At 47.1% G+C, this 26,007-nt stretch overlaps 1 protein-coding gene across 1 annotated transcript in view; it reads left to right on the forward strand.

Annotated features, from left to right (window-relative positions):
• Positions 1-24,352, forward strand: part of DYNLT3 (dynein light chain Tctex-type 3) — a 126,060-nt gene extending 101,708 nt beyond the window's left edge. Inside the window, exons 4-5 of the mRNA XM_086949186.1 lie at positions 111-188; positions 23,398-24,352. Coding sequence (XP_086805312.1) covers positions 111-188; positions 23,398-23,474 — 155 coding nt within the window. The 3' untranslated portion in view covers positions 23,475-24,352. The remainder of the gene's footprint in view (positions 1-110; positions 189-23,397) is intronic.
• Positions 24,353-26,007: the final 1,655 nt, after the last annotated feature.

Genomic DNA, 26,007 nt, shown 5'->3' on the forward strand with positions numbered 1-26,007 from the left:
CTTCCTAGTGTTTCATTGCCTTTTCCCCCTTATCTCCCAGACCTATAAGTATAACTAAGGGGCACGTTTTTCTTTATTTTGTAACCTTCTGTTTTTTTCCTGCTCTCTAGTGACTTGTACAGTGATGCAGAAGTGTGGATCTGGCCTGCACACCGCAAGCTCATGTTTTTGGGACAACAGTACTGATGGTAAGAGTATGGCTACACAAAACAGAAAAATGCTTTACCATTTTCCAACATTTTACTTAATGTAATAAAATCCAATGTATTCTAGATAAATCAGTCAGGTAACCTATTTGTGAGACAGTATAAATTGTGTGAATATTTCTGTTTCTCATTTTTCTTGCTTTTTTGTACTCCTTTACCCAATCTTTATAGTGATGACTATCCCCTTCTTTTCTATTCATGTATCACAATTAAGGCTCTGTGAAATTACATTTAGGAATGTGTGAAATTGCACTTGTAAGATATTTACCATGACTAGATGGGTGGTGCAAAAGTGCCAATCCAAAATCACTGGTGACATTTTGTACTTTATAGAAACAAAACGTAATTTCCTTGGCATGACTCCGTGTTCAGATTTGCGAGATGCCCTGGAAGTCCCAATGAGATCTCATTTACAATCCCAATCCGGGCTGCAGGAGGCCAGACACATTCCCTCAAATGTCCCCCTCTGACACTTAATGTGCACGGATTACAAGAATGGTAATATTTGGAGGGCCCTGAGTTAAGACCCAAGGATCTGGCCTGTGTCAGAGTTCCACTTGGCCCTAGTTTAGAAGCCCTCATCCTGGGCAACACTATCCTGCCCACAGTGTCGCAAAGTGGCTGGGAAGGGCTGCAGATCTTGGTTCGATTAAGAAGTTCTGACTGAGCACCTGGTCCGAGCTCTGGCTGGCTCTGGGTTGGAAGTCTCCAGCCCGGGGCTTGGTCTTTGGCCTGCTCTGTCACTTAGAGCAAAGGACAGTGTCCCGCAGGCCCAGGGAGGTCTCCCCTGCCTTTCTGAGTTAAGAAGCTCTGACTGGGCATTGGTCAGAGCTGTAGCCTGCCCTGGAGTAAAAGCCTCTGGCTCTGGGCTCTATTCTTTGACTTGCAGTGTCACTTCGAGTGCAGAACAGGTTATTGCAGGCCCTGGAAGGCCCCCCCAGTGTGCCTGGGTTAAGAGGTTTTGACCAAGCCCAGGTCAGAGGCCAGGCTGGCCCTGGGTGGAAAGTTCAGGCCCTGTGATCCATTCTCCTGCTCACCATGTCTCAAAGTGCCTTGATTGACAGGATCTGCAGAACTGAGAAGGTCTCCCCTGCATGTCTGGGCCAAGAAGCTCTGACTAAGTACCGGGACAGAACTCTGACTGGGCCTGGGGTAGAAGCCCTGGCTTTGAGCTTTATTCCTAAGCCTTCCTTTTCTCAGGTGCTCGTAACGGGGTCCTGCAGGTCAGCAGAGGTCTTCCCTGCTTGGCTGAATTAGCAAGCTCTGCTTGAGCTCTAGCTGGTTCTTGGGTGGAAGCCCTGAGCCATGGGCACCATTCTCCTGCCCGCTGTGTCTCAAAGTGCCAAGGATTGGGTCCTGCAACACCAGAGGAGAGGTCTCCTCTGCTTGGCCAGATAAAGACGCTCTGATTCCGAGCTATGGCTGCCCCAGGAGAGATGCCCCCCGTAGTGAGCGCCTTTTCCCAGCTCTCCATGCTTACAGACTGTGAGAAGTTGGCCTGATATATAATGTTCACTATTCTAGTGAGCACTTTGTATCAGTCCAAACAACCCTTATTGATGATTGGTTGTAAGTCAACCTTATAGACCAGCTATCCTAGTAGCATGGATACGAGCAGTCTAAGGCTAAAGACTCGAGAGGGCGTGTTAAGCCAGCTGTTATACCACACATGTACCCCTTGAACACCCAGTGAAAGGACACCACACAAGTGTTATGAAAATAAACAGCGTATTTATTAAAATCACAACAGCCCTGTACTCTTTATGAGGACAGGGTACTAAGCACAACACAAAACTCTTACGAAAATACTTAAGTTAGCACAGTATATACAAATGCCTGAGGGGCACGGAAAACCATATACTCTGAAAGTGGAATGCGAAATTACTAGCAGGTAAGTACAGTACTAATAGGCTTTGGAATCGCTAGATCTTGACTATAGAACCTTCAGATTACTTCTAGGAGACCCAGGGGACTCGGGTGCAGAGTGTGCACTCTCACGCGTGATGCGGGACAAAGTCTATGGTAGCTAGTTTTCAGAAAGTTAGTGTTCTCGGGCGAACCCGACCTGGTAGGAGGAAAACAAAAGTGGATTCTGACCCTTGGATAGTGAGGCTATGCTGGGGCACCGAAATGCCGAAGTTACCTAGCCCAGGGGCTGCAGCTGCATAGGTCTCAAAAGACGTCGGGAATCCTCGTAGACGGACCAGGAGCCTGGAAGAAAGAAGTTGCTGGCACGGGACCAGTGAAGAAAGTTCGATGGATCCAAGCCTGGATCGATGATAGAAGACACCTGAAAGCAGAGGGGACCAAGTTCGTGACTACTAGCCAGTAGTCAGGTGGCACCAGGAGGGCACCGGATGGTAGTCACCTCGACTAGGTGAGTGGGTGACGCTGTGCTCGCAGAACTCACGGACCAGGAGGCGTTGTCGGCGACCAGGATGGAGGAGCGAGCTGTCCCACGATGGATGAAGCTGTCGGCGTCGCTGGACCCAGGATTGGGCAACAAAGCCTTGGCAAATTCAAGCCCACGCGGTGGACTCAAAATGGCGTCTGGAGTGGACCAGGAGGGTCCGGGGAGCCTCTCTTGAAGAAGGAAGCAAGGGCCAGTCTGGAGCAACCAGACCAGCAGCAGTGATGTCGTCAGGCGTCGTTCAGAAGGCCACAAGCCAGCCGGCTAGTAGCCAAACAACGCGGTGAGCAGGCAAAAGCAGAAGGGCCCCACACAGATCATGGAGATGCTGGAGGGCTGGTCTTCGGTGCTGGAGCTGCTCAGGGTTGGGGCTTCTCGGACCCCAAAGCACTCACCAGTGGAGGACTCGGTGGGCTTGTTGCAAAGAAGTCGTGCAGTCTTGGCGATCGTCGGTCCCTCGAGGTCTCGTCGCACTCACAGTTCTCAGCTTGGCTGTAGAGGTGAGTAGAGGTCAGAGGTGCCAGGGAAGCCGGGTCTCGTCGAGCTGGGTCGTCGGATTCCGGAGGAAGGACTTGCAGCAGACCGCAGTGTTCTTAGGATGGTGCCTGCGGATGCAGGGTGACTACTCCTTAGCCACAAGGGAGAATCTTGAAGAAGAAATATTGATGTCCTTTCGCAGAAAGTTGTGTCTTGATTCCAAAGATGATCTAATTTGAACAGGGGGCCCGCTCCTATCTTTATAATAAAAAAGGGGGCTGACCCGGTGACTAGGTCCTGCCGATGGGTGGGACTAGGAGGGGGGTGGTTACACCCCTCTCCCATGCCGGACTTTCCCCAGGCCAGGGGCTGGTGTGCCCCTGGAACTGGTTCTGACCGGCCTATGCGTAGTGAGCACCGGGGTGCCACTCAGCAGTCACCTTCCTGTAAGGCCCTGCCTACCCAGGATACACAAAACTCTGTCTGGGACGGTGCTAGCACCGCCCTCGACAGGAAACCCTTTGTCCAGGCTCCCCTCGCGGGAAGGACTCCCAGCTGCAGGGGGTGAGACTCGTGTCTGTGGTGGCAGCATCCATTTTGTGGAGCTGAGGCTTCAGTTAACTTTAACCGGGGTTCACAGTTACATACATGTCGTGTCCCTCTAGAAGGGTGGAATGCTAACCCCGTCGCCAGAATTGGCGAGGGGTTAGTATTCCAATTTGTATGACACCTTACTCGACATGTTTTGATAAAGCAATACCAAAGATAGCATTTAACCGCGAGGATTATAATGCACTTAAGAGTATATGGTATGCGATATCATGGAACAGCTATTAGGACTTGGCTCCGCAAGCTGCAGACAGGCTCAGCTCATGCCAGAGCACCATCTCACACGATTCCAAGCACTCTGCCTTCAGGATTGTTAAGGCCTGCCATAGGAGTGACTGATGGGAATCCGTGTGTCCATTTTAGGGTTAGATATAGGTATACTATATCTACAGCAAAGGGTGATTACACGACTTTGCCCCAGCTGTCATGCAGCCAGTTGTGTCAAATTTAGGAGGCCAGCCAGGGGTGGCATAATACATGCTTCAGCCCCTGGTAGGCCCTGGGTACACCTATGCCCTGAGTTACAGGGTCTGATAAGGTGGCCCAGTACCAATTGGAAATGTACCTAGGGTACATGGAATCCATTTTACAGAGAGAGCAGTAGGCTTGGGGTCCTGATTGGCAGGGCCCCAGGTCGACTATGTCAAAAACCAGCTAAAACACAGGCAAAAAGTTGGGGGCAACCATAGTCAGGAGGTACCTTCCTACACAGACCAGGACAGGCTCTCCTGCCTGTCTGGATTAAGAAGCTTTTACTAGGCCCCAATTCAGAGCGCTGGCTCTGCTCTCTGTCTGCTGTCTCTCAAAGTGCCCAGGACGGGGTTGGGGTCCCTCTGGCCCGAGGAGGTCTTCCATCCCTGTCTGGGTTGCGAAGCTCTGACCGGGTCCCTGGTCAGTGCTACGCAAACAAATGATGGACTGAATGCTGAATAAATCATACATTCACCCCAGTTGACAGATCTGGGGTAAATCCATAGTTCTTTTGCTCACCATACCACCCCAGTTTAGACCTAGCCATATGCAAATCAGTCTTGACCCTGTGCCTCATGGGAACAGTCCAGACCGAACTGCCAAGCGAGGTCTTCCCTTGACCGGAAACAAGCATCCTGGGACCGGTTTCTGGGTATTACCCTTCATCAGCCAGGCTAGCTTGAATCCAGTGGCACAGTGAGGAAGGGACCCACTTCTGGGCATACCCATCCCACTTAGGGTGAAAGTGCTATGCAAACAAATGATGGACGGCAGTTCGGGCTGGACTGTTCCCATTGGGTGCAGGGTCAAGACTGATTTGCATATAGCTAGGTCCAAACTGGAAAGGCATGGTGAGCAAAAAAACTATGGATTTAGGCCCAGATCTCCGTACTGGGGTGTTCTGCATTTTGTCCATCAATTGTTCTTTTTGCACAAGTCCCTGGTCAGAGCACTGGCTGACCCTGGGATGGAAGTTGCTGGACCTGGACTCCTTTTCACTGGCCCTCTGTATCTCACAGTCCCCTGGACGGAGAAGGGATTGGGATTCTGGTACTATCATCTGCAAACACTCTTTAAATTGTAGCGGCTGACTTCCAGATGGGAAACCTGCCCGGCTGTATCACTGTGCAGGTGGTAGATCGACGGGGAAGCCTGCTTTCCACCTCTCCTCCAGGTGGCTGAATGCTGCAGAAGATGCATATGATTCTTTCCAATGCATCACTCAGCTTGCACAGCAATGGAAAAAGTAGCGAGCTATGATAATAAATGTGATTAGCGAGGCGTGGCTAGCAACATGGCCGAGTGAGTCGCACTCTGCGCCAGCTCCGGCTAGCCGACTTAATCCGGCATTCTTAATAAACCCCACCGACTGCAAATTAGACACATTAAGTGTCGAAACACGCTGAGACCTGTGCAGGCCCTGGGGAGCGGCTGATCGAAGAGGACGCGCGTGAGGCCTCCCCCGCCCCCTCTCCTCGTAAGGCACTGGAGCCGGGAAGGTACGGTACTCTAGATCTGGGCCCCAGGGACGCCCGAGGCGGGCGGGCTGTGCTAGAGAGAGGCTCCCAACGAGAAGCAGTGGTATGCCCCCAAGTGCTGCCTCGGGGTGAGGGAGCGACACAGCATGTGAACAATTAAAGGCGAGGCACAGCTACGACGGGAGGTGGCTGATCCTGGCGAAGCCCGGGGACCAGGGGAAAGTGGTGGGACCGGAGAGCCCCGAGATTGAGCAACGCTGCGACACTGAGGTACCCAGCACTAACATTGGCGCTGAAGACGGCAGTAGAACAGGGGGCTGCTTGAGAAGGGCGCGCAGCGCCACCGAGACCCCTGGGAATAACTATTTCTGCGGCCGCACATCCTCTCAGGGCCAAGGCCTACTCCCCACGACCCGGCCTACTTGACCACTGTGGCCGCGCCTCGGCCATTACCTGCCCCGGGAAAGGAATAGTCATCGCGGCCTGGGGTCATCGCCTGCTGGTCCAACACCTCACGACCGGGGCTGCCCATCCCTGTGCTCCCGGACAGGCTGCAAGTGCGACGACACGGTGGAGGGAAGAAGTGGTCTTCGGGCTGCTGCACGGTCCTCGGACCCTGCCCTAACCCATCTGCGGCAGAGAAGTCAGCCCGCTTCTGGGGAAGGAGGAGGTGGCCGCGAAGACCTAAAAACAAGGCCTCATAGACAAGTTTGCGGTGGCGCAGCAGCCCGGTGGCGGAGAGGCGGCAGGATCAAACACAGACACAGCTCTCCTGATGAGTGCCATACAGGCTTCTAGGACAGACATCCAGGCATTCAGAGCGGCCCTTGAGGTGAAGATAGGCGAAGTGGGAGTGGAGGTCAACCTGCTGAGGCAGGACTTCAGAAACCTTACAGAAAGGGTCACCGCGGCAGAGACACGGCTGGGAGAGGCGGAGGATGTCATACATGGCCTCCGGAAGGATGTCAAGGACCTACAGGATGCACACAAGCAACTTCTCTGGAAGGTGGATGATGCAGAAAATAGGGCACGGCGGAACAACCTCAGTTTCATGGGATTTAGGGAGGGAATCGAAGGAGCCAACATGGCGGCATTCCTGCGCACATGGCTGATCAAGACCCTACCCCCAGGCGCCCTTCTCCGACTGCTTCATAATTGAAAGGGCACACAGAGCGCTAATGGCCAAACCGCTGGTTGGGGGACGACCGAGACCGATCATTGCGAGTTTCTTGAACTTTGCCGACAGAGATCTGATCCTAAGAGAAGCCAGGAAACTTGTTGAGATTAGACTTGAGAACTCACAAACAATGATTTTCCCTGACTACAGCCAGGAAGTACAGAGGGCGAGATGTTCCTTTGACACGATCAAAGCAAAACTCTGAGACTTGAAGATACAATACATGCTCCCTTTCCCAGCGAAACTAAAGGTCATATATAAGGACAAAACGTATTTCTTCTTGCACCCAGATGACGCTTGACAGTGGTGGGAGGAGCGTCCGCTCCTTCGAAGGCGAGAGGGGATCGAGAGGACTACAGAGAGGATAGACCTGCTACCTGAAAACTTATGGGAGTGAGTGCCACCAAGGCGGAGGCATAGACTGGGAGGATTGCGGAAGACGCAAGCGACACCATATCCGTCTCAGAATGGACCTCCCGGGAGACAACGGGACTCTGGCTCATCGCGGCCCGACGGCCCAGTGGGATCTAGATTCGGCGCTCTGGCCGTAGAGGAACATACCGAAATGGAAAGTGGAACGGGAGGTGAATCATCCGGAGCGTTGGAAGGAGAGGACCAATCGCCCCACCCGCTGGCGTTGGTCATTCAAGAATTGGAAGGCGGACCTACCGCGGACAGACCCTCGACGCCGGAAGAGACCATTCCCCGCGTCAATTGATCAGTCAGGAAGGTGGATGGACTTGATATCGGCTAGACCACACGGAAGCACGAAAGTGACTCACACGACTCCTATTTTGTTTACATCTGTATTCTTTTTGATTGTTTTTTTTTTCTTTCCATATCTTCTTCCTACAGAGAACTTGTACACAACATTCTGGACCTTGGAATACGTGGCCATCCGGGCTGCGGTGTGACTAGCAAGTTCCACAGGGGAGGGAGATACCAGGGAGGGCAACAGACCTTTTCCTGACAATAAGGCCTATCGAGCGGGGAGGCAGATGGTGGGCCTGATGGGGGAGGAAGGTGGGGCGGGGGGAGCGGGGAAGAGTTGGGGTACGTTATTGAGTTGGATTCAGCGGGCTGGGGGCGACACAAGGGGGAGTGGGAGGGTGTTGGGGGGAGGGGGGAGAGAGACACTTAACATGGACGACGCATTCACTTGTCAGACGGGCACGTGCGAGACGCAACACATTCCACCACAAACAGTCAGAGATTACCAAATGTTACATAGCACACCCTGTCGGGCGTCAACTTACTACCCACGCCGAACGCCTTCACATGAGGCCCAGGGTCTTACACTCACACATCACCAATATGGCTATGGGGGACCCTGAGAGAGATGCAGATCATAGGGAGGGCATTAAGGTGATGACCTGGAATGTAAAGCCGAGACTGATCTCCTCTCATTTCGGAAAAAATTAAAGACTCTTTTGTTTAATTGATCCTTCTGCACTGTCTATTCTGTTTGGGCTTTTTGCTTGCTTTCTTCTCTTGTCTGTCCCTGGCGCCGGGAAACCCATTGAGGGTAGCTGTGCGCAATACAAGTTTAGATAAATAAAATAAATAAATAAATAAATGGCCTAGGCTGCAAGATCAAACGAGGGTTAGTAAACAACTACATCAAAAGGTCTGGGGCAGACGTGGTACTCCTTCAGGAAATGCACCTACAGGGTACTAAATGCGCCTTTCTGGCAAGAGGACAATATACAGTTTTGGCACACACTGGGTTTACCTCAGGCTCCAGAGGGGTTGCAATATTGATGAAAAAACATCCTCCAATGAGAGTGAAACAGGTCTGGACTGACAGACAGGGCACCTATGTGGGAGTGTGTGGGACATGGAGAAGGAAGGAATACACACTTATATCGGCCTATGCCCCGCCTAAATTACAGGCGGCTACTATGAAGGGGGTGTCTGACATCATTCTTGATACATCGGACACGATTCAAATCCTTGGGGGGACTTCAACGGCGTAATGAGTAATACCGCGGATTGGACAGGTGAGCGAGATAGACCCCAAACCCTGACCCTACTAGCTAAATCCATGGAGACACTAGGTCTTTTAGATGTGTGGCGCTGGCTACATCCGGACGCCCTGGTGTTCTCCTTCTTCTTCGGAGCGCATAAAGTCTACTCCCGCCTGGACTATGTCTTCATGACGGGACAGGCACCCCAGGTGTCGGATTCGGCGGAGTACTATGCGCGGGGGGTGTCTGACCACTCGCTCCTGGCGGTACAGATTGGCAGGTGGAGAAGAGATGGCCCAGCGATCCTTAGACTCTCAGCCTGGGACCTGCAAAACCCGGATATCATGAAAGGGCTCAGAGCCGACGTAAAGGTATACCTGGCAGAAAACGTGGGTTCCGTGGACTCGCAGGTAGTTCTGTGGAAAGCGCTTAAGGTAGTTCTCCGGGACAGGGCCCACTGCAGGCTGGCAGAGGTTAGGAAAAAGAGAGTCAGGCTGAGATTCAGACCCTAGAATCACAAATACTACAATTAGAGAACGACCATCTACTCACGAAAGCTCTAGTGACACAACGACGCCTGGCAGACACCCAGGCCCAGTATAGACAGCTGGGGACGGGGGAGGCTAGGACGCAAGCACTGGCTACTCTACACCGCATATATGATGTAGGCGATAAATCCGGGAAACTCTTGGCCTTGCTCAGCAGGAAAGAGAGAGATGCCCGCTGGGTTGAAAGAATAAGGGTGGGCCCTGCCGCTTGGGCCTGCACCGATGAGAAGATAGCTGATGCATTTGCAGACTGCTATGAAACCATATACAAGGCCCGCGACTTAGGTTCAAAAATGGAGGCGCTGCAATATATGGCACCCATCAACCTCCCAACACTCGAAGAGGCTGACCGTGCAGATCTAGAGTCCGATATCACTGAGGAGGAAGTTAGGGTGGCTCTGGCCAAACTTCGCGCAGGGAAGACCGCGGGCTCGAATGGCTTCCCAGCGGAGCTCTTTGAAAAAATGGCTGACCTCCTGACTCGACACCTGCAAGGCCTATTCCGGGAGGCTGAGGAGGAGGAACAGTTCCCTCCGGATATCAGACAGGCCACGATTGTCCCGATTCACAAGGCAGGGAAGCCGGCGGAGGACTGTACATCCTACCGTCCCATCTCCTTGCTGAACGTGGAAGCAAAGATCTACGCCACAATACTGGCCCTACGCATGAGAAGGGTCATTCCAGGATTGATCCATATGGACCAGACCGGGTTAATTCCGGAAAGGGCGACCAGATACAATTTACGAAGGACACACAATTGGCTCCACGTGGTGGAAGGCAGAACGGAGCCGCACTGGTTCCTGTCGCTGGACGCAGAAAAGCCCTTCAATGCCGTCCATTGGCCCTTCTTGGAGGGAGTGCTAGAACAAATGGGTTTCGGACCCAAATACAGACGTAAAATTAGTTTATTATATGCGGAACCCAGTGCACGGGTGAGGGTTAACGGGGCAATGTCAAGGACTTTTCCCATACAGCGAGGAACCCGACAGGGGTGCCCACTGTCTCCCCTGCTGTTTGCCCTGACGATCGAGGTGATGGCCTGCGCGGTTAGACAGAACAAGGGGATCACGGGGTTCCGCATAGGACCGGCAGACATACAGGATGAGAAATTGTCCTTGTACGCAGACGACGTCTTGCTTTGTCACGCAACCGGAAAGCACAATACCGGCGCTGTTTGACGAATTGGCGAGGTATGGAGCGAGATCAGGATACCAAATTAACTGGCACAAATCGACGCTCTATGACCCACGAGGGCGCAAAGACTGGCCTCAATTGCCGCAGAACCTACAGACGACCGAAGAAGGTTTTCAGTACCTAGGGATATTTGTCACAACTGACAGTCGCCTCATATGAACGAAATGTCTCTTGTGTCATTCGTGATTTTAAATCCGACGCGAGCAGATGGCAATCACTCCCCCTGACAATATTCGGTTGGGCAGCTATGTTCAAAATGATCTCACTCCCAAAATTCCTCTACGCCTTTCAAAATGAATACTTCCCAATGCCACCCAAGACCTTTCGGGACATACACGCGGAGCTCCGGACCTATCTATGGTTGGGAAAGCACCCCAGAGTGGCACTGGCAACTCTGCAGAGACACCAATATGACGGGGGGTCTCACTCCCTGACCTGGAAGCCTATTACTGGGCGGAGCACCTGGCCCCCATCAATGATTGGTTACATGCACCTGCCTCTCACCCCACATATGCCCTAGAAAGGCACACCATGGGCGCACACTCAAGCCTCCACTACATATATGGTGGGAAGGGTCAGGCCAGACTACTGCCAGCTACTAAAATTACTCTGGGGGCGTGGATGAGAGCCACAAACGTCACTGGGTGGATTTGCAGACCCACGAAGCAGACACCACTATGGGAGTGCTCCTGGCTCAAAGAACTTAACAAACTGAGAGGGTTCCAGGGATGGGACGCCATCGGCATCTCTACCCTAGGGGATGTAGTAAAAAATGAAGCTTTAAAACCCTTCACCTCCTTACAGGCTGAATATGGATTACACAACTCCCAGTTCTTTAAATACATACAACTGAGACATGCATGGCGGGTAGAAGGGGCACTACAAGAGCCACTCCCCGAATATGCGCCACTGGAGCGCCGACTATTACAAGAAAAGATCCCCGGTATGGCGGTCTCCCTGACATACAAAACTATTAGGAATAATAGACCGAATACGCTAGAGGGCCTTCGAACCACATGGGAGCAGGAAGTAGGGGAGATGGATGAAGTGGACTGGGGGGGTACTGATGCACCCTAGAGAAGTAGCAATTAAGTCACGCTTACGCCTGATACACTTTAAGATCCTGCACAGGGTGTATTATGATAAGAGTACGGCTATATAAAATGGGTAGGGCGTCAGACCCTAGCTGCCTGCGCTGCGGACATGAGAGCGGGAGCTTCCTACACATACTCTGGTTATGCCCAAATATTCAGGCTTATTGGGCTGAGATCATCGCAGAACTCAATGAGGTATTCGAGATAGACATACCGTTAGACCCAAAGCTCGTCCTGTTAGGAATGACCAACGACATAGACTTGGCCCGCCCCCTGTAATCTTCCTAGTGTTGGCCTTTGTAGTGGCCAAGAGAGATATAGCTAGGAAGTGGTGGGCGCATGACACACCCCAGGTTGGGGAATGGAGGAGGGGCTTGGACATTTACATGGTGGCCGAAAGGGTCACATACTTTATTTTTCCTTGCAATATTATATAGCGCGAACTCGACATCATGGCATGAGCACAATTTACATTACAGAAGAACACATTCATTTGTGGTAGGCACGGGGAGACAAAGCTATTTGCCCGGAATCACAGGATGTTGAGCTGATGCCGAGATTCAAACGTAGCTCCCCAGCTCTCAAGTTCGCAATTCTAGAACTTGTGGCGGATGTGTGTCTAAAAGTGTATGTCGGTGCTGGCCATCAGTGAGAGAGACTTGTGCATTTTTCAAATGGGTGATGAAAAAATATGAGTATGTTGCTGGAGATGTGGGCCGCCGTGCCACCATTGTTCTTACCGGGGGAGGGTAAACACCCATTATTCCGCAACTTTCTTTCCGCATACCATCACTCCGCATACTTTAATTATAAAAGTACCATGGCTCCGCAATGCCATTATAAGGCATGGCATTACATTTTATATACTTTTACCACGCATACATTTACAACGAAATTCGTTGTAAATGCATGAAGGGTAAAAGCATGTTTTTATTTTTTAATGTTTGGATAAGGTAAGTATGGGTATAGGGGTATATGTTTTGGGGTACTGAGGTATATGTTTTGGGGTGTTTAGGTATTTTAAGGATTCAGATATAGTTTTGGGTTATGGGGTACAGGGGTAGTTTTAGGGTTTAGGGATAGGTATGGGTTTTGGGGTACAGGGGTATTTTTAGGGTTCAGGGGTAGGTTTGGGTTTTGGGGTACAGGGGTATTTTAAGGGTTCGGGCTGGGTTTGGGTTTTGGGGTACAGGGGTATTTTTAGGGTTCAGGGCTAGGTTCGGGTTTTGGGGTACAGGGGTATTTTAGGGTTCAGGGGTAGGTATGGGTTTTGGGGAACAGGGTTATTTTTAGGGTTCAGGGCTAGGTTTGGGTCTTAGGGTACAGGGGTATTTTTAGGGTTCAGGGGTAGGTTTGGGTTTTGAAGTACAGGGGTATTTTAAGGGTTATGGGCTAGGTTTGGGTTTTGGGGTACAGGGGTATTTTAGGGTTCAGGGGTAGGTTTGGGGTACAGGGGTATTTTTAGGGTTCAGAACTAGGTTTTGGTTTTGGGGTACTGGGGTATTTTTAGGGTTCAGGGGTAGGTTTGGGTTCTGAGGTACAGGGGCATTTATAGGGTTCAGGGCTAGGTTTGGGTTTTGGGGTTCAGCTGTATTTTTTGGGTTTAGGGATAGGTTTGGGTTTTGGGGTACAGGGTATATTTATAGGGTTAAGATGGGTTAGAGTTTAAGGGTGTTGGGGTATTTTAAGGAGTAAGGGTGGGTTATGATTATGGGGTGCAGGGATATTTAAAGGGAGCAGGGTGGGATTCGTTTTTAGGGTGTAAAGGGTAATACAATTAAATAATAAATATAAATAATGCAATTTAAAAGAATAAGGGACAGATTTACCTACTCTTAAATACTGAATCATACCGATTCGGTATTTAAGAGTAGGTAAATGGGATGTAGGTAATTTCACTTTTGAAATTACCGAATCGGAATGATTTGGTAATTACTGAATCGGTATTTACCGATTCGGTAATTGCCGTTGATTCCTATGGGCCTTGGAATCAATGGGAATTACCAAATCGGTAAATACCGATTCGGTAAAATTACCGAATTTGCAAGGGTGACAGGGTGTCACTTTGACACCCTGTTGCACCCCTCAATTGTGCATGGGTGCACATGTTGCTGACATACATGCCCTGAGGGCATGTATGTCTGCAACATGGCACGTTTTTAAAGCAAAAAAAATGCTTTTTGAAGGGTTTTCATTATTTACCACCAACTTCTAGTTGGTGGTAAGTAACGAATTCTAAAACCCTTGTAGCACTGATTACAGTGCTACCTACATGTTGAATTACAGAATCAGTAATTTTACCAATTCGGTATTTTACCGAATCGGAAAAATTACAAATTCGGTAAAATTACCGATTCTGTAATTTAACATGCCCCTACATCTCAAAATCCAAATACCGGTCGGAAACGGCCAAAAATCCCCAACATTCTAATGGGAATAACTTTGGCGCCGATTGAGGAATCTGCGTGTAATTTTCCAGAATTTTGGCCAGCACCGCTCCTCTCCTTCCCTGAAAGTTTCGGGGGGATTCGTCAAGCAGAGGCCGAAAGGGGGGGTCCCAAAATGTGTTTTCCCCATGTTAATTTCCATAGGGACCTTTAGACACGGCTACAGCCCGAATGGTTGAATGGAATTACACCAAACGTGGCAAAATGGTAGGGCCTGGTATGCACATGTGCCTTTGCTATGTTTGGTGAAAATCCTTCCAGTAGTTCTTGAGAAAATTGAATTTGAAATTTTTCAAATGGCATTTTCTATGGGACCTTTAGACACGGCTACAACCCGAACGGCTGAACGGAATTACACCAAACTTGGCAAAATGGTAGGGACAGGTATGCAGTAGTGCCTTTTCTTTATTTGGTGAAAATCCCTCCAGTAGTTGTTGAGAAAATTGAATTTGAGCAAATTATATATCTATATGCGCTCAACATTCTATTGGGAATAACTTTGGCGCCGATTGAGGATTCTGCGTGTAATTTTCCAGAATTTTGGGTACCTCCGCTCCGCTGCTTCCCTGAAAGTTTCGGGGGGATTCGTCAAGCGGAGGCCGAAAGGGGGGTCCCAAAACGTGTTTTCCCCATGTTAATTTCCATAGGGACCTTTAGACACGACTACAGCCCAAACGGCTGAATTGAATTACACCAAACTTGGCAAAATGGTAGGGACAGGTATGCAGTAGTGCCTTTTCTTTATTTGGTGAAAATCCCTCCAGTAGTTGTTGAGAAAATTGAAGTTGAGCAAATTATATATCTATATGCGCTCAACATTCTATTGGGAATAACTTTGGCGCCGATTGAGGAATCTGCGTGTAATTTTCTAGAATTTTGGCCAGCTCCGCTCCGCTCCTTCCCTGAAAGTTTCGGGGGGATTTATCAAGCGGAGGCCGAAAGGGGGGTCCCAAAACGTGTTTTCCCCATGTTAATTTCCATAGGGACCTTTAGACACGACTACAGCCTAAACGGCTGAATTGAATTACACCAAACTTGGCAAAATGGTAGGGACAGGTATGCAGTAGTGCCTTTTCTTTATTTGGTGAAAATCCCTCCAGTAGTTGTTGAGAAAATTGAAGTTGAGCAAATTATATATCTATATGCGCTCAACATTCTATTGGGAATAACTTTGGCGCCGATTGGGGAATCTGCGTGTAATTTTCTAGAATTTTGGCCAGCTCCGCTCCGCTCCTTCCCTGAAAGTTTCGGGGGGATTTGTCAAGCGGAGGCCGAAAGGGGGGTCCCAAAACGTGTTTTCCCCATGTTAATTTCCATAGGGACCTTTAGACACGACTACAGCCCAAACGGCTGAATTGAATTACACCAAACTTGGCAAAATGGTAGGGACAGGTATGCAGTAGTGCCTTTTCTTTATTTGGTGAAAATCCCTCCAGTAGTTGTTGAGAAAATTGAAGTTGAGCAAATTATATATCTATATGCGCTCAACATTCTATTGGGAATAACTTTGGCGCCGATTGAGGAATCTGCGTGTAATTTTCTAGAATTTTGGCCAGCTCCGCTCCGCTCCTTCCCTGAAAGTTTCGGGGGGATTTGTCAAGCGGAGGCCGAAAGGGGGGGTCCCAAAACGTGTTTTCCCCATGTTAATTTCCATAGGGACCTTTAGACACGACTACAGCCCAAACGGCTGAATTGAATTACACCAACCTTGGCAAAATGGTAGGGCCTGGTATGCATATGTGCCTTTGCTATGTTTGGTGAAAATCCCTCCAGTAGTTCTTGAGAAAATTTAATTTGAAATGTTTCAAATGGCATTTTCTATGGGACCTTTAGACACGGCTACAGCCCGAACGGCTGAACAGAATTACACCAAACTTGGCAAAATGGTAGGGACAGGTATGCAGTAGTGCCTTTTCTATATTTGGTGAAAATCCCTCCAGTAGGTGTTGAGAAAATTAAATTTGAGCAATTTATATATCTATATGCGCTCACTGTACGCGCACCGTACGCATACGGTACGCGTACGTGCGCGTACCCTCACATGCGCGAGCGAGTTTCTGATTGGCTGGCAGTCGACTGTCAACATTCCAAACTGTCCAAACCAGGAAATGTTGGCCACCATCTTGTTTTTCAGGAAAACTGAGGCACAAGAGAGCCCAAAACAAGAGTGGAAAACACGAAAAGGGGGCAGGGTAGAGACCCCCCAACCCTCTAGCCCTTCTCAGGGCGTCCCAGAAGGACCCCAAGGGCAAAAAAAAAAAAGAAATCGAAAAAAACGAGGGGTACGCACACCATACGCGTACAGTACGCGTACCGCGCGCGTACCCCGCAATTTAAAAAAACTATATATATTTTTTTGCACTTGGTGGTCCTTCTGGGACTCCCTGAGAAGGGCTAGGAGGTCAGGGGGTCTCTACCCTGCCCCCTTTTCGCGTTTTCCACTCTTGTTTTGTGCTCTCTTGTGCCTCACTTCTCCTATGAAACAAGATGGCTGCTCAGGTGGTCCCAGAAGGATAATAACATATATAAACGTTATCCGCTAATAGAATTAGCATTTACAAAACCTTTGAAATTTATTGAAAAAAATATAGGTTTCACGCCTGATATAGTTAGGAATTAGCATTTAAAAAACCTTGCAAATTCACTGAAAAAAACATAGGTTTCAAGCCTTATATAGTTGGGAATTAGCATTTAAAAAAACCTTGCAAATTCACTTAAAAAACCATAGGTTTCAGGCCTTATATGGTATTATAGTTAGGAATTAGCATTTAAAAAACCTTGCAAATTCACTTAAAAAACCATAGGTTTCAGGCCTTATATGGTTAGGAATTAGCATTTTAAAAACCTTGCAAATTCACTTAAAAAAACCATAGGTTTCAGGCCTTTATAGTTAGGAATTAGCATTTTAAAAACCATTGAAATTGCTCCTATATAGTTAGTTGTACTAACTATATTTTGCGCACCCGCAATCCACTGCTGATGATGTCACATATTACATCATTCATGACATGGTCAGTGACATCACTGATGACATCACTGATGACATCTCAAATGACATCGCTGATGACATCTCATTTGACATCACTGATCACATCACTAATGATATCAATCATGTGATAATACGATGCACCTCCTCACACTCTAATATAACCTTTGATACACCCAGTGTTAAATACAGACTACCATTCTTGAAACCATTGACACACCAATACCAGTTACTACATACGCACTCACTGATTCCTAGGTCTACACACACATTCACTCATTCACCCATAGAATCACTCATACATACAGTCACTCATCAATACAACACTATCATATGCACTCGTACACCTATACAGACACTCACACACTGCCACTCATCCATGGAGTTACTCAAACACCTAGTCAGTCATGCAAAGAATCAATCACACTTCCATTTCCTCAACTATACAGTTATACCCACAACACCTTACTTATTAAAACATATACTAACACATACTTACTTTCTTATACAATCACTGATACAAGTACACAATGATCCATACAGCCACTCGCACATTCACTGGCTCTCATGTATAGTCATTTATATATGCCAACTCTCACATGCACTGTGTTTTACATATGTACTTACTTGGACATGTAGCACTGAGATATCCATTCACTCACCAACACACCCATGCACACAGTCAACCGCCCATATAGCTGTTTCCACATGCACTCTTGAACTCATACACCTAGTGAATCAACTGCTCACACGTCTATGCACAGAGTCACACACCTCCCAGCCACCCACACACACACTCAGTCTCCCATTCAAATACTTGGGCAAACAAACAATAACCCATATAGCAACTCATAGCTACTGATCAACACATGCAGCAGCTTACACAACAACAGACATACTGATGCACACATTCGGACAGTTTAGTCACTAACCCATGCATTTAGTAAGACACATTTAATTACTCACTTATACAGTCAGTCACGCACCTACTAAATCCTTCATCCGGACACTTATACATCCACTCATTCTTCAATATGTAAAACATATTTAAACTTTACAGAAACACACAGTCACTGGATGATGTCATCAGTGATGTCAAATGAGATGTCATCAGTGATGTCATCAGTGATGTAATTTGAGATGTCATCAGTGATGTCACTGACCATGTCATGAACGATGTAATATGTGACATCATCAGCAGTGGATTGCCGGTGCGCGAAATATAGTTAGTACAACTAACTATATAGGAGCAATTTCAATGGTTTTTTAAATGCTAATTCCTAACTATATAAGGCCTGAAACCTAAATGTGAATATATATATATATATATATATATATATATATATATACAAACATATATTTGATGTTTTAATAATATACTTTTACAATGTATATGACTTTACCACACATGCATTAGCTTTATAATAGCATGCTTGATAAAGTCATATGCATTGTAAAAGTTTTAGAAATGATATCTTTGTGGAGTAATAGTCCTGCGTTATAAAAATTGGGGAGTGTTGGTATGCGGGATGTTAGTTTGCGGAATATCTTCACATATTCCCGGGGGAGGGATAGTCCCTTTCTTGCTATTTCCGTGTGGGCGGGCCTTGTTTCCGGATGTGCGTGGCGCGAGGCCTGTGCGCAACAGAAGTGGAAAATCTCCAGTGTGCGTTTCAGGCGTCACCGGAACTTAAGGCGAGATTACATTTCGTGCACAATGGCCCCTATTTGCGCTGGGACAATTAATAAAGTCTTGTGTCCTTTGTGGAGATAGTTTTAATTCACTATTTTGATTTAGTTTTGCACTCTGCTCCTCACTCATCCTAACAATGGATGAAATAAAACACTTCACGCTCCTCTCCGGAGGGAGAGTTGTAGCCCACACTGTGTACCTTGCGGCCACAGTGTGTAAGAGGGAATCCAATAATGAAGCATGTCACCCTCTGGTCAGTGAGGGTTCTCGTCTTTCCAAAAATAATTGTCTCTCCTATTTTCAACCCTTCACATTACTCTCAACTTACAATTTTCTTATAGTTGTCAAACCGTCCGGTTATTTTTTGTGAGTAGTTTAGTTTAGGAGTGGTACCGTGGATGGTAACAATTCCTCCTTGCATGCCCTTGTTGTAAACTAATGTGTGCCTGCTGTCTTTTGATATGAGCATATACTGAGTAAAGGCAGTGTGCTGAATGTATTCCTGTTCATTTGGGGTGAGAAATCGTATGGTGTGTTTAGTGGCCATAGGGAAATGCCAGATAAGTGTGGGGAGGGAAGGGAGATTTGTAGTTGGGTACCCTAACCATTTATCCCTTCCAGCCTACAAGAAGAGTGAACATGTATCGCTCTTGCGAGGGGAATAAAAGCAACAGGTAGCAAACATAAAAACCATAACCAAAATCAAAGCCTGCAGCCAAAGGCCATGCGCCCGAACCTTGGCTCTGTGAGACAGTACATGAAACATGGGCAGAGTGCCCCTAAAGATGGAGGAGTTGCAGAAAGAGAGGCTTCAGGTGTGCAATCCAAGTCATGGCGCAGGTGGGACGCCAGGGGCCCCCAGGGCAGCCAGGGGCTGTCTTCAAAATTTATAGAAGATCATCAGCTAATTGTGGCGTTATTACAGGGCCCAATAGTAACCCCTCATGCCAGATCAGCTCATCCTCGCTTGTGGTATCACTGGAGTCAGAATGCTGGGTCTGCAAGGAATGACCGAGGGCAAGAGCTGCATCTATTTTGGTGAAGTGCATGAGGTGAGGGTACTCTAGGAGCACTCCGGGCCTGTTTCGAGGTCTGTGCGCTGCGTCTGTTGCTGATTGCTGATTTTGGCGAAGTGGATGAGATGAGGGTAATCTAGGACCACTCCCAGGCCTATTAAGAGGCCGGTTTCTCCAGCTTCTTTGCTTTCCGGTTTGGGACATGCCAATGATGTCAGGTCTAACACATCACATTCAGTCTCCACAAAGTGGGTAACATTTAACCTCTTCCCCGCGGTGCTGAAAAAAATGACGCATGCGCGGTTCGGACGGCCCCCGGCAGTCCTCCGCACACGCCCACTGTGACGTTGGACAGTCCCGGCTGTCCGACACATCGAAGAGGTTAAAGGAAGTATATCCGAAAATTAAACAATCTGCATTCAGATGCTTGTTCTTATTAGAAAGAGAGGTGTTTTCTTTGGAATGTTTATTGTGCTGTAGAAAGAAACCGTGTAAATAATCAGTTCCTTGTGCTTGGAAAGGGCAACAGGCTATTGACTGTGTTAAGTATAAATATATTTATACGTACACATTTACCATGCATTTCTTCCAGTGTCACAGACGAAGCAAATTGTTGTGATTTTGGTCTTGAGCCCTGAGCTTACAATGAGCATTTCATTCGATGTATCTTCTATTTCAGAGTTTATTTTTTGTGCATCATTTGTTTATTTATTATGAATGATTTATATTAAATCATTACAAGCTTTGAATACACAGTACTACAGTGTCCAATTGTTAAGTTACATTTTGTAGACCATAATTGTCCTCGGGGTGCGTGAAAGGGTATAATATATCACTAAACTGTACCCTAACACACAGTAAATAGAAACCAAAATGAATGGTGAAGTGTGAGTATAAAGTAGAGTACCATTCCATTTTAAAATCACGTGTGATAACTTGTTGTCTCGGCTCATGGATAGTAGCAGTGTCTACCTTGTCATTTATATCGATATGTGGTGTCGTTCGGACATGAATGGACGGTTGAGGAGTGTCTTGAGCTGAAAGATGTTCTTATATACAAGGTCCTAACTGCTCATTACGACAGCGTAAAACATGAACTAATGTGAAGGATGCAGGCGTGCTCTTGATATGACCAGTGGGTTGTACGTAATATGAAAACTGGAAGACATGTTTATGGGTAGTGGGGGTTCATTGTATACTGGGTAAAAGGTAAGGTGTCAGTAGCCTATGGATTGATCACTTATCTTATCAGGGATTTGATGCCACCTCTGCGTGTCACATGTGTACTCATTGGGCATGAGAAGCACTTATACTTATATTGATAGCCAGTGAAGTTGGCTTTACTCCCGAGGAGGTGTCAGGTTGGATCTGGAGGTTATAGCTTGTGTCTTTTGGTACTGTTAGGGAGTTAAGTCTCCGGGGGGAGGGTTGCTAAGTGACTAACTGAGAGATGTTGGTGGTCAAGTAGGGCTACCTACGTTTGTCAGGAAAGGTCCCCATATGCTCCTAAACTTGTCCAAGTTGGCATTTAGTTTGTATGTGATCTGTTCATGTAGTGCTGTATGGTACAATTAACTTATCCCTTCTTGAAGAATGGGGACACTAGAATGTCACCAGTGGGGCAGAATACAAAGCTTTGCTGATGCTAATGAGGCGGTTAGCCAGTGGTGCACATGGGTGTCTAAGAGGTGAACATCCCTGTATCTTGTAGAAGCGAGAGGGGGGTGTTAGGTTAGTGTCAAAGGGGCTACACTTACAAATATGTCTTCAGACCTCTTCCAAATAGTGGTTTAGTGAGAGGCATGGCCAGGATGTCTAGTAGGTCGTCGGCTTCTTTGTTATATTTCCATCACTGGTTCATTATCAAGGAGATGGGCTTGTTTTAGTCTCGTTGGGTCCAATACCATTCATTTAGAAATTTGAAATATTGGAGCTTAAGTTTAGACTCTTGTAATGCCCTATCGTGGTCTAGCATTAGTTGTGCCCATCTTTCTTGTGTGTACTCTGAGCCCAATAATGTTTGCCAGTGTGCCTGGTTGCCGCTACGGCCCAGATGGAATGTTGAACATTGATTAATACACCATATATTCCAGACACTAGTCCTGTGCAGCGAACCCCAAGTCCGGAGATATTGTGGGATCGGGGCAAAAGGATTGGTAACAAAGTGTACTACTAGTGCTGTGCATAGACAGTGGATCAATTGATGAACTTTCCCGTGGTCTATGTGGGTCAGTCCAAAGGCATCACTACAATTTGAAATGTCTTGAGAGATCCACTTGTATATAGTTGGCCAATGCATTTGGTACCTTTTATCACCCAGCTATCCCATCCATTAAAATAGTTTGTTAACCATGAGTAGGGCCGAATTTCCCCGAATTTCCTCGACCAAGCTCATCAATCGACTACAACGCATCCAAAACGCCTCGGCACGACTGATCCTCGATGTACCACGACACGGCCACATCACCCCCCACCTGAGAAACGTGCACTGGCTCCCCGACATCAAGAGGATATCCTTCAAGCTCCTCATCCAGGCACACAAGGCACTCCACAAGACCGGCCCAGCCTACCTCAACAGACGGCTCCCCTTCTGCAACCAGAACCGCCAGCTACGCTCCGCCGACCTCTCACTCGCCACCGCCCGCGCATTCGAAGAACAACCACCGGCGGGAGATCCTTCTCATACCTCTCCGCCAAGACGTGGAACACCCTCCCACTGAGCCTACGACAGACCTAAGACCCAAGGCCTGCTGACCTTCAGGAGGACACTAAAGACCTGGCTGTTCGATCAGTAGCGCCCCCCCCCCAGCGCCTTGAGACCCTCACGGGTATGTAGTGCACTTAGCAAATGACTGATTGATTGAGATGAATGCCTTGGTGTGAAGTGATGAGATACGTGATAGTTTGTGTGCCTGCTGCCTAGTCTGTACTGTTGCTAGTAAAACTGGATTGTTTGCCATTAATTTGTGGTTTTTGAGGCGATAATCCTGCTGGAATTGGGCATTCTGACCACTATTTCAGAGTTCCGATGTAAAGTGCCCTATACCTATTGGCCTTCCTCGCACTACATAAATTGTTAAATAAAATATACTTAATTAAATGTATGAGTTGAAAGGTATTGTATATAAAAATACACACTGTTTAGTTCCTAACTATTTATATTCATCAAGGTGTGCTCCACTAAGATATTCTTTTCCAGTTAAACTGTATTGTATGTTTTCTGAGAAGTTCATGTTTAGGTTTTTTGTATGATTTCTTTAGCTCATTCTTTTTTATATACAAATAAATAGAATTTGGTTGTCTAAAAATAAACAAACATAGAGCTGTTATTGTGCTTAACTATTCTGTTGTTGCATTCGAACAGAGGCTTTTTGTTTTAGGAATCTTCATGTTCACGCTTTTTCTTCCATGGCCTTTTTAACTTATTTTTGTTTGTATTCAACATTAAACTATGTATTGATTCTACAGCAAATGTCTTCATTCTAAATATAAATATTCCTAGACCTATTTATGTTACAGCGCTGTGGTTTATTGGAACAGTAGTATATTGTTGTAGGGATGTTTGTGTTTAAACTTAGTTTTTTATGACTTGTACTTATTGTTTCTTTTGATTTCACGCATTAGGGAACTGCACAGTGCGGTGGGAGAATCGGACCATGTGCTGCATTGTCAATGTGTTTGCTGTTGCCATCCCTCTCTAGCTGACGCAAAAGAAGACCAACGATTCTGCAACACATTCAACAAAACCATTCTGATCAGCAATTGTTAAACCTATCATGAAAGACTAAATACAGTATGTTTTTCAAATGCTAGCATTTACGCAAGGACCAGAAGGCCACTGCATAAACAATTACAGAGGACTTCAAATATAAACAGATAGCAAAGATCTCTCGAAGACATTAAACTATTTTCATTTTTCTTATCAGTAATAATATACGAGATGTCCCTACATGTCTCGTTTAAAATGGCCAACCTGGTAGAAATGGCTTCCACACGCTCAGGTCCTGCCCCCACCTTCGATCTCATTCAAAACTAAAGATTTCCCGAATGCTATGTCCTGACATAAATGTTGAGGTGGTGTGCTTGCAATCAAACAAGGTTTATCTGAGTATATTTTTCAAAAGCTCTTCAATATCAAAGCTGCCACATGTCATTGGAAGTAGCATTGCTGCAGTGCTGTGCAGCAGAGTATTACTTTTTACTATTAAGTATCAGAGGTGCATCACATTGTAAAGCAAGGTGTACCTACAGATTCTTCATCATCCTATCAATAGCATCTTAACATATATCATTGTATTGTTCTTCTGGAAGGTTAGGAGCCTGATGAGGTCACTTCATTTAGGATCCTTTTGTAGTCACATAACTGGTTAGCTTTGTGGTGTTCTTGAGTTGGTTGACTGGAAACATGGTAAGCTGGAAGTGCCCTCTTCAGTATATCTTATCATGCACTGCTGGCTTTAGAGGGCCAATAGATTCTGATGAGGTGACAGAGGAGTGTGGTCATTCTGAATTGGCTCAGGAAAAAGGATTAAACCTGGACAAACATTCACCAGAATAAAACAGACATACTTAGATTTCAGCCACTTGTGTATTAATGTTACGCTTCATGCTTGCAAATTATTGCAAACCAGTATTTTATCCACCAACTTACCATAAGCTTGCCACTGAATTAAATATAAATAATATAATTTTACATTTTTTTAAATATCTTTTAATACCTACCAGAGTGGTGATACCTAAACTGTTTTAAATCTCACATTTTCCATTGTATAAATCCAAATCCACAGTTTTATTCATGAGTATTGATTTACCAACAGCATATGGCTTTGCTGAGGAATGTATTAGACACTGAGCAAACAAAGAGCTTTTCTTACTTTAAAAACTTTAGGATGGAACCACTTTGAAATTGAGGGGGGGCATAGCTGTCGATGCTAATCAGTAAGTGGTTGTGGACACTCATTATAAGGGTTGCCAGTTAATGTGGGATAAAGTCAGCCGTCCTCTACTCCACTGAGTGCCTCAGACAGATGGTGGACGAAGGACAGACAGCAGCGTTGATTTTCTTAGACCTCAGTGCAGCATTTGACACCGTGCTTCACACAAAGCTGCTCTCTTGCCTCTCCGACATGGGAGTGGAGGGATCTGCCCATGCCTGGATAACATCTTTCCTGGTTAACAGAAGTTTCCAGATGCACTGTCCCCCTTTCAAATCCTCCCCCCGGAAGCTGAGCCATGGGGTTCCACAGGGCTCCAGCTTAAGCCCTACCCTGTTCAACCTTTATATGGAACCCCTGGCTCATATAGTTGAAGCTTTCGGGGTGGATATTGTCACCTATGCTGACGATACCCAACTGATGATCAAGCTTTCGCTCGACCATACGGAAGATGCCATTAACTTTTCCAAATGCTTGTCATCAGTGGCAATATGGATGAATAACAACTGTCTGCGCCTGAATGGTGAAAAAACTGAACTTTTAGTTGTTGGTAAATCCCCCTCTGCCTGGTCGCACATGTGGTGGCCGGCGGAACTGGGCAATTTTCCTTCTCCCGCGGACTCTGTCAGAAATCTTGGAGTGATGCTCGACTCGGATCTCTCTTTCAGGTCTCAGGTCAATAAAGTCACGGGCAGATGCTTTAGCACACTAAAAACCCTCCGTAAAGTCCTTGACCTTCTCCCCATCAACGCCAGAAAGACACTTGTCCACGTCCTAGTCACACCCCATCTTGACTACGGCAATGTCCTGCTCCTAGGTCTAAGTAAAAAAGGCCTGCACCAACTGCAGTGCGTGCAAAACGCTGCTGCCCGCCTGGTACTTAACCTGCCTCGTAGAGCATCTGGGAAGAATGATCTAGCGAAGCTTCACTGGCTTCCGGTCAAGGAACGCATTAAATTTAAAGCCTTATGCTTTATGCATCGCATCGCCCAGGGCAAAGGCCCAGGCTATTTGCAAAAGCTCCTCACAATTCACTGCCCCACCAGAAACCTGAGGTCGACCAGAGCTATGCTGTTCAAACTCCCCCGTACCCGCAGAGCCAGGATGGGTGGCCGTTCTTTCAGGTACCTGGCTCCTAAACACTGGAATGAACTACCACTTGACCTTCGAATGGAACCTTCAGAAACTAGATTCCGTGCTAAACTTAAAACTCATCTGTTTCCAGTTATCTAATTCTCTCTCCTCCCTCTGACCCTTGCTTCATTCTCTTCAACTTCTGTCTCTTGAGATATAGTAGCAT

Source organism: Lissotriton vulgaris, unplaced genomic scaffold (genome assembly GCF_964263255.1).
Source record: "Lissotriton vulgaris unplaced genomic scaffold, aLisVul1.2 SCAFFOLD_3405, whole genome shotgun sequence".
Classification (NCBI taxonomy): Eukaryota; Metazoa; Chordata; class Amphibia; order Caudata; family Salamandridae; genus Lissotriton; species Lissotriton vulgaris.